General features: G+C 38.0%; 1 protein-coding gene across 1 annotated transcript; it reads right to left on the bottom strand.

Annotated features, from left to right (window-relative positions):
- Window positions 1-6,635: 6,635 nt before the first annotated feature.
- On the bottom strand, window positions 6,636-9,350 carry LOC120122216. Its single transcript, XM_039141413.1, has 6 exons — window positions 8,256-9,350; window positions 8,098-8,153; window positions 7,747-7,977; window positions 7,382-7,673; window positions 7,040-7,236; window positions 6,636-6,792 (listed from the first exon to the last, which is right to left on the bottom strand). Exons 1-6 carry the CDS (start codon window positions 9,348-9,350, stop codon window positions 6,636-6,638), a joined length of 2,028 nt encoding a protein of 675 aa, XP_038997344.1.
- Window positions 9,351-9,647: the final 297 nt, after the last annotated feature.

Below are 9,647 nucleotides of genomic sequence, written 5' to 3' on the forward strand. Positions count from 1 at the left end.
TCTGCTACCACATTAGCCTTTCCGGGATGATAGTCAATTATCACATCATAATATTTTAAGAACTCTACCCATCTACGTTGCCTCAAATTCAATTCTTTTTGAGTCATCAGGTACTTCAGGCTCTTATGATCCGTATATAAGTAACAACGCTCCCCATAAAGATAATGACGCCAAATCCTGAGAGCGAATACTACAACAGCCATTTCTAAATCATGAGTGGGGTAATTCTTTTCATGTGGTTTCAACTGTCTCGATGCATACACTACCACCTTTCCTTCTTGCATTAATATACACCCCAACCCGTTATGGGATGCGTCACTGTATACTACAAAATTCTTGCCAGATTCCGGTTGAACCAATATTGGAGTTTCCGTTAGAATTCTCTTTAAAGCTTCGAAACTTTCTTGACATTCAGAAGTCCAAACAAATGGTACGTTCTTTCTCATTAGCTTTATTAGAGGCAGCACAATCATCGAAAAATTCTTAACGAATCTTCGATAGTAACCGGCAAGTCCAAGAAAACTCCGAACTTCAGACACATTCTTAGGAACTTCCCAATCCATTATAGCTTTAACCTTCTGAGGGTCTACTCTAATCCCAACTGTCGAGATCACATGCCCCAAGAAAATTACTTCGTTTAGCCAAAATTCACATTTGGACAATTTCACATAGAGATTTTTATCCCTGAGAATTTGCAAAACTAGCCTCAGATGTGCGCTGTGCTCTTCAATGGACTTCGAGTAAACCAGTATGTCATCAATAAAGACAACAACAAACTGGTCCAAATAGGGCTGAAAAATCCTGTTCATGAGATCCATGAAAGCAACTGGTGCATTCGTTACTCCGAATGACATTACGATGAATTCATAATGACCATATCTCGTTCTGAAAGCCGTCTTCAGAATATCTTTCTCCTAGATCTTCAATTGATGATAACCCGAACGTAGATCAATCTTCGAAAATACTGAGGCTCCTTTTAGTTGATCAAACAAGTCATCAATGCGCGGAAGGGGATACTTGTTCTTGATGGTCACCTTATTAAGCTGTCGATAATCAATACAGAGACGCATTGATCCATCATTCTTCTTAACAAATAACACCGGAGCTCCCCAAGGTGACACACTTGGTCGAATAAATCCTTTTTCTAATAACTCTTGCAATTGATTCTTTAACTCTTGCAATTCTTTCAGAGCCATCCGATAAGGTGCCATTGCAATTGGAGCGGTTCCTGGCATTACTTCAATTTGAAATTCTACCTCTCTATCTGGAGGTAATCCTGGCAACTCAGCCGAGAAAACTTCAGGGAATTCTTGAACAATTGGAATCTCCTTTAGCCCTTTCTCTATATCTCTTAAATCTAGTACATTTGCAAGGAATCCTTGACATCCCTGTAGCAATAGCTTCTTAGCTGACATTACTGACATTATATTTGCTAAGGGATTAAACTTTTCATTGCTCACACTTATCTCTGTTCCTCTTGGACTTTTCAGGGTTACCTTTTTCAATCTGCAATTAACATCTCTATAGTAACGGAACAACCAATCCATTCCCAGAATCACTTCAAACTCGTCAAAGGGTAATTCCATCAGATTAGTAGGGAATTCAATTCCCTGAACCTTTATGGGACACCCCTTACATACTTTATTCACCTGGGCACTATGGCCTAACGGAGTTGTTACTATAATCTCATTACTCGTAGCTTCTAAGGGAATCCTCAACTCCTTTACTAACTTACTTGTAATATAAGAATAATTAGAACCCGGATCAATCAGTACCAATACTAATTTATCATATAACTGAAAAGTACCTGCTATAATATCAGGGTCATCACGGTCTTCACTTGTCTTTAGATTGTACACCCGTGCGGTTGATCGAACTTCAGGTTGAGCAGAGAATTCAGACGGGTTCCTTCCTCTTCCTCTTCCTCATCCTCTTTGTGAGGAAGAACCGACTCTTTCAGATGGTGCAGGCTCACCAACAATCAATGGAAAATCCCGGATAAAATGTCCGGCATCTCCACATCGAAAACAAGTCCCAGCAGCCATCCGACAAGCCCCAGAATGGTTTTTCCACAGTGCTGACACTGTCTCACTTGACTCGGAGTAGATCTCCCAGTACCAGATCCCACTGACTGTGTCTGTCTAGGTCTTGCCTAACTTGCTCCCCTAGCAGACGATGCAACTGATTCTGATCTAGCTTGTGATCGAAATCCCGAGTCTCTTCCCCTTTTTGATGGTACTGAGCTAGAAGAAGTACCCGTTCTCTTTGATGTTTGAACTCTAAAATCCCCAAATCTCTCATTCTGAGCTCTTTCAAGAGCCTTGGCACGATTGATCACCTCTTGGAACGAGGACAAATTCAACACTATCAGTATCTCTTTCAATCTAGGGCGTAAGCCCTCCACGAACCATTCGCAAGCCTCTTTTTCGGTAGGCACAAGCTCAGATGCAAACCTACTTAGCTTGTTGAACTCACATTCATACTCATATACAGAGCGGTTCATCTGTTTCAAATTCAAAAACTCCTGCTTCATCTGCCGAATGAACTGTTCTCCTATGTACTTGCTTTTGAATTCATCTAAGAACAAAGACCAAGTCAACTGGTCACTGGGCATCCTTATGGTGAAATTCGTCCACCATATCCTCGCCTGACCCCTCAATAAAGATACAGCTCCATCTAACTTCTCCACTTCAAAACAGTGGAGACCATCTAACATGATTTTCAAATCATTCAACCAAAGATCCGCTGACACTGGACCTTCCTCAGCTTCTCCCTTAAATTCAGGAGCTCCTAAACCTCTCAACTCTTTTGCTACATTCATTCTTTGAGTTAGTGGAGCAGAAGGTTGAAGACGCGTCAGAATAGCGTCTAACGTTCTGAAGAACGTATCTTGATCTTGCACAGGCACTCCTTGAGATGCATGTTCTTCACCTTGCCTGGCCAGGGCAGGTGAATTACTGCTTTCAGTATGCCTATCTTCTCCTGCTTCACTTCGGGAGCTATTATGTCCGGACATCTAATAAGAATAAACACATTGTTCTATTAGCAAAACAACATACTCATACTATACCAGATCAGAAGTTCTCACTATTTGTTGGCATGTATTCCATTTAAAGACTCTATAGACTCTGGTTTATGCCTAGAATCGGCTAAACCATAGCTCTGATACCATTAAATGTAACACCCCCAACCCGTATCCCAACCCGGATACGAGTCAGAGATATTACATTGACTTTTAAAACACAACTCATTACAAATAATAGTAAAATACTTGATCTTATATTACAAAAAATACAATAATATACATATGGTAATATAAGTTTACCAAAATATTCAGAGCATACACAACTTAACTCTTTAATTACATGCCAACATCCATTTTCATAACAAAATGACCTACTGATTAAGTTGCTTCTGATCTGATAGTTGCAGGAGTAATGTTGTTCAGCTGCTTAACCTCGATCGTTTACTTTATCGGATCCTACGTGTGAAACACTCACACGCTAAGTCATCGACTTAGTGAGGCAATAATATAATAATAATATCAATAAACATAAAGTAATTGCCAAAATGAGATGGGTTGCAATAATAAGATGTATGTAAACAATGCAATAACCAAAACCATGTTTCTTACACATATACTTATCAAATTCACATTCATAAGTTCGCCTTAGTAATTTCATTAGCCCATGGTACCATACAGAGAACCTAAGGTATGTGAGTATTATGAGGTTGTGCACTATGCTGTCACCACAGCTCATATAATTGCACCTAAGTGCCACGTAGAATTGCACCTAAGTGCCACGTAGAATTGCACCGGAGTGCCGCGTAGAATTGCACCGTAGTGCCATATAAAAATGTCCATAAGGACCACATATCATTCCTTAAGAACCATATACATATGCCAAGGATCAAATATGTGTCTCACCAGACTTCAAACATGTTCCAAAGAATACATATATGTCCCGAAGGACCACATAGACCCTCTACCCTTGGCATGCCAACTATACCTATAGTTCTCATTTACATAACATGGGCTTTCACAATTTATCTAATTCATATCACGTATACATTTTATTTCCATACCTTTATCATATAACTCATATAACTTTTCTTTCATATTCATGTCCCATAATGCATATGGTATGGATTCATGTCATGTATCATCATATGAACTACGATCATGTGTCAAAATATTGAATCTAGACTTATCACAAGTCTAGAACTGAATAAAATACATATTCATGCTATGCATATGCACTCACCTAGATTTCTTTGTTTTTCCCTCGATTGATCCTACTTGTCGATGGTTCCGAAACTCGATTAGGCTCAATATCTACATAAGCAAAATTTTCAAGATGATTATCAGATGCCTAAGTCTTGAAATTAACCTCTAATAGCCTACCAATTTAAGGGATTAATAATTTAGTCTCTCTTCTTTCTTCTTCTTTTTTTCATTATGGGGGAATCGGTTCCCCCCCTGGGGGTATCGATTCCCCTATAGTGTTCTGGAAATTCATATTCGTTGAGGGGGTATCGGTTCCCCTTGAATGGGTACCGATTCCTCTAGCCTAAAAATCCTATTTTGAGCTCGAAAATCATCTCATTTCAGCTCAAACATTCATATTTCACTCCCTTTAATACTTTTAACTTTCATACACTTACTTACACTAATTGTTATCCATTCAATACCTTTAAAACTAAAAAAACTAATCCTCCATATAGAATTTAAGAATCTTACTCAAATTCCAACTTGTTCTAATTTTAATTCTATCACCCCCTACTTCTTAATTAGCTTGATGACAAGTCAAATCCAGCTTCTAATTCTTATTATGACCTTTAATCTAAGATTTCATTCAATGGCTCCCAACCTTTAATCTCCCTTAACTTACAATTCTTTGAGTTTCTAAGTCCTTGTTTCTCTCCATCATATTTCCTAAATCTTCATTAACCAAACCCATGCTTAACTCATAAGAATTAATCCAAAAGAAGACAACTCACCTTTGCTTGCAAGCTTCACGGTTGGAGAAGAAGAAGAAGAAGAAGAGAAATGTCTGGAACCTTGTTTATCTCAAATGCTTTCCACGTGATTTATAAAATCACCTTAAGGAATATTTAATTATTATTCTTACTAAAATACTCTTTTGCCCTCTTAATTTTCCTTCTTTATAATTCAATCCTACACCAAATAACTCAAATAGGTCATTGAACTCTTCCATCATTTTACTTAAATCACCAAATGCTGAAACTTTACAAATTAATCACTAACCCGACATGGAGGATGTTACATATGTTGTAAGCCCAATCAAGTGAGGCAAAACCTCTGTACTCACAGTAGTTAACAGCCATGAAGCAAGCAGTTTATCTTGATAGCGATGAGCTGCAAATACTATATTATCTTCAAGATGCCCAGATGCATTAGTAATGAACTCATCTGGTGCAACAGAACCAGCCGAGATGAACCTCAGCAACCTATAGCCGTCAATTATCAAAGCCACTTGATGCTTCCAAAGAAGATAGGTAGATTCGGTGAGTTTCACAGTATCATGCTTTGGTATGTGTTGAATGCTAAACATACCTTGAGAAGTTCCCGGACTCAGGGAAGAAGCATTCGGAGACACATCCTCGGGATCAACCGTCAAGTCGACCATGACGCTAAGAATCACAGGCGATAAGAACTTAAACTCGTGCAGCTACTGAAATGAGTAATAAACAGCGGAAGAAACACACCCAGGTATTGGCGAAAGATACCATGATAAGATAGCAGTTGAGCTATCTAAGAAAACAAGAAATGAACTGAAATCTTTGTAATTCTTTAATAACAAGAAGCTGATCTCTCTTGAGTTAGAGAGCAGCTATTTATACAAGCAAGGAGAGAAGTAATTGTTGTTTAACAAAGTATTAATAGCTCTCAACAACTTAACTGTTTGTAACAACAATCTTAACAAACTATTCTAGAACTCATGCATAAGCACGTGTTGATAACACTAACATTGCCAATTAGTATTTAGCATCGAAATATAATGCATGAATAATAACGATATTTTTATTAGAAATTTTAATGATATTTTTTATTAGAATTTTTAATAATATCTTTTATGCATCATAATATTTTTTGTCTAAATATTTTAGTCTAAATTTCTTAATGAACAAATTTAATATTTATTCTACCCTCAAATCTTAGTGACATTTTTTGAAATAATAAAATGAATGTGTACACAAATAAAATATAATAAACTTCAAATTTATTATAATTTTTACACTAAAAAATTTATAAGGTAGAAACAGATCTCATGGTGATTATATTTTCCGTAAATTTGTATGATATAACTTCAGTCAAAAGATCAATTAATATTTGTTCAATGATAAAGTGTTCAATGATCGTTTTTTTAAAACACGTTTACTTATAACTTGATACATAATATCAATATTTTTACACATTAACATCGAAAGATCTCAAATCTCAAATATTACATAAATTCAACAGAGTTTGTAAACATATGCTAACAACTCTGATACATTGTTTATATAATACAATTAATCAATTTTTCCTAAAAATAAATCAAATTTTTTTGTGATGTATAAGTAATTACATCCTATTTCATCTTTGAACTTTGTTCTCCATCTTGTATTAATCACAAGTTACCGGACCAATCATAGTCCTGATAGATCACGTTAATTTGCTCATCATCATCAGCCAAAAGATGTGACAAAAGCCCCGACTGTGTTGGTTCCAAGTATTTTATTACCCATTTCAGGGTTTCCTTCTGTGGTCCAAAATCTTCATTATACCTGCATATATATGTGTGTGTCATTAAGTCTAGTTAATCTATTTTGAACGGAATTAGATATAATCAGGACTTTAAATTATGATTTTGATCGTGCTTTTAGTTGTGTTATACTTATCGCGATTGTATATATAACTAATATTATTGTGTCATTGTGAGTATCACAGTTGTACAATCGGATGACGTTGTTTTCGCTATATGGTGTCTACTATTCTGATAAATGGCCGCTATTTTAATAGTTAAAAAAGTACCATTTGATGATTCGAGTGAGAAAAACGGTCCTCGTATTCATATCGAACCCTATTGCTCCTCTCTTGAAATACTCCTTCGCAGCACATTTCAATTCATCTTCAACACCGTCGGCTGTGAAAAATCTCACTGCCGGACTTGACCTCGTGGCATTGCATAGTCCAAAATGTATCAATGGATTCACTTTTGGCGGAACCAACTGTAATTTTAATATTAAAAATAAATAATAATGGAAAATTCAAATATTGAATCATGTTCATGGAATTAAATTACGGCCCGGATGTTGTGATAGGACTACAATGTAACACTATGTTCATATTATATGTATGATGTTTCGTTAGTACCTCTAAGCGGCGGTCCCCTTTGCTAAAGGGTCGGATGAAAGAATTGGGGGAGGTGCGATTGTGTCGGAGGGTGCCGTTGACGATTATGTTGAGGGAGTAAGGGTATCCTCCGATGAGGTAGAGAAACTCATTGAAAAATGCTCTTTTATCGAGTATTCCTTCGGGATGTCCGATGCTGATGACGGCATGGATGGCCATGGCGTTGTGTAAATTCAAGAAGAAGGCTAGCCTTTCATTTGGAGTGAGGAGTTTCATATTTACCCTTTGCAGATCTCGAGCCACATTCAAGAATCTAGGAAAAATAAAATGAAATATGTAGTGCGGGTATTGGAATTTATATGGGGTATATAAAAAAGAAAAGAAACCTGCGAAATTCTTCACTTTTGTCGATGGCATGATAATTGACATGGAGCCTGTCATCGGATGCGTAGGCTTCGAGAATGGCAAACATCAACTTGGAAAGCCTATCGGCAAGGAAAGATGCAGATTTGGGCTCACAATCGTTGGTTGAATTTCGATAATTGAAGCATCCCATTATATACGGCTCGTGTTCTAGGAATCTATAATAGTGGTTTCCTTCTTCAAACTCATTCTCTCTACAAAAATAATTCAAACACAAGATTCTACGTAAAAAAAATAAATTTACAAATTCTAACAAATATTGAATGATTATCCCGTTCGTCTCTCTCGATTCATTCCTGTAATATATTTCTTACCCGAAGACATGGTGGAAGAAGTGCTTGTGACCCATACGCTTTGCACTCATAATGGCCTATGGTGTTTTATGAAAGGATTGATCATAAATATGTACATGAAGGAGTTTTTCATATAAAATAAGGTAATAAAAGCATGTATTAAGAAAATAAAATTTTACCTTCTTCCTGCTGCAGTCGAGAAAATCCATAGTGGCTTCCAACAGATCAACGCCGGAGAAGGAGTTCTTCACCATTTGCATCCTAAGCAGCCGATCATGAATCGGCAAACTCCGCCTCAGGTACCTCACTGTCTCCACCAAGTCATCGTCTTCGTCTTTCTCGTCATTCACACCGTAAACAGGTACCGCCGGTGCTCCTTCAGGGCACCTATCCCCGACCAACTCCTTCAACTTCGCCTCGTAATCCCGGCTCTCTTTCATTTTCATCAACGCCGGCAATCCCCCGAACCACTTGTCGTTAAAGAAAATCTGGGGCGTATCCGATCTCCCGGTTCTCTCCATCAGTTCCTTCTCACGTTTGGGGAACACGTCAATGTTGATTTCGACGTACACGAGCCCTTTCCCTCTAAAGAAATGGCGGACGGCGGTGCAATCTCTGCAGTTCGATCTCGTGAAAAATGATATCCGGCCTCTTAGATCGAGGCTGAGCCGTTCGGCTTCGGTTTTCAGCTTCACTATGACTTTGACTCCCGGGATTTTGAATTCCGTCACCTCGAAGTTGAGCGAGTCGTCTTTCACGACCATGTCGCTGTCGTCTTTCAGAGACGACAATCGCCTGACGATTGCCGCCGAGAAACTGTTGCTCCGTTCAGTTATGTATTTGCCGATCGATGGTACTGTTTCGGCGATGGACAACGATTGCGAACGTTCACCTTTCGGCGTCCACGTCTGCGGCGGCAGCGGCGGGGGATCGGGTTTCGGGAGGTGTGCTTGTGATTTGATGGCGGGCAAGTAATGATTACGTGCATTGCCGTATAATTTAGGGCTACTTATATCCTTATCGTTATTATATTCTTTGATTTCTGGGATTTTGATCGAATTTGAAGTGGCTTCTTCCTTTTCTTCTTCCGCTAGCACAGCCATAACCTCCTCTTTCTCTTTCTCTCGGTTGGGTTTTTGGATCTCGACGTTGACAAAGTCTCCGCCATCTTTATCAACGGATAGGGCGGTTGGTTCCTTTTGGCAGCCGTCTTCACCGGAGGCGGACACGTCTTGAAAAACTTCGCCAACTTTGTGTTGCCCAGACGAGTCCATTTTTATTCGATTGTAAAGAAAAATATACACAAATTAGGAAAGGAAGGAACGTGCTTATATATATATATTCAAAGAAGAAGGAAGATGGAGAGAGCGACGAAAACGGAAAGAGTTAATGAAAGGCAAATTAGAGCCAATGCCAATGGTGGGCATTGTCAATAGGTTTTTGAGTTGACACAAACCAATGGATTATCCACTTGTTTTAAGCCTAAAACTTTGAAATATAATTATTAAAAATAGAAAACCAAAATAAATGATTTAAGCATTCTCTAAATATAATTTTAATTTCACATTTAT

Source organism: Hibiscus syriacus, unplaced genomic scaffold (assembly GCF_006381635.1).
Source record: "Hibiscus syriacus cultivar Baekdansim isolate YM2019G1 unplaced genomic scaffold, ASM638163v2 tig00110384_pilon, whole genome shotgun sequence".
Taxonomy (NCBI): Eukaryota; Viridiplantae; Streptophyta; class Magnoliopsida; order Malvales; family Malvaceae; genus Hibiscus; species Hibiscus syriacus.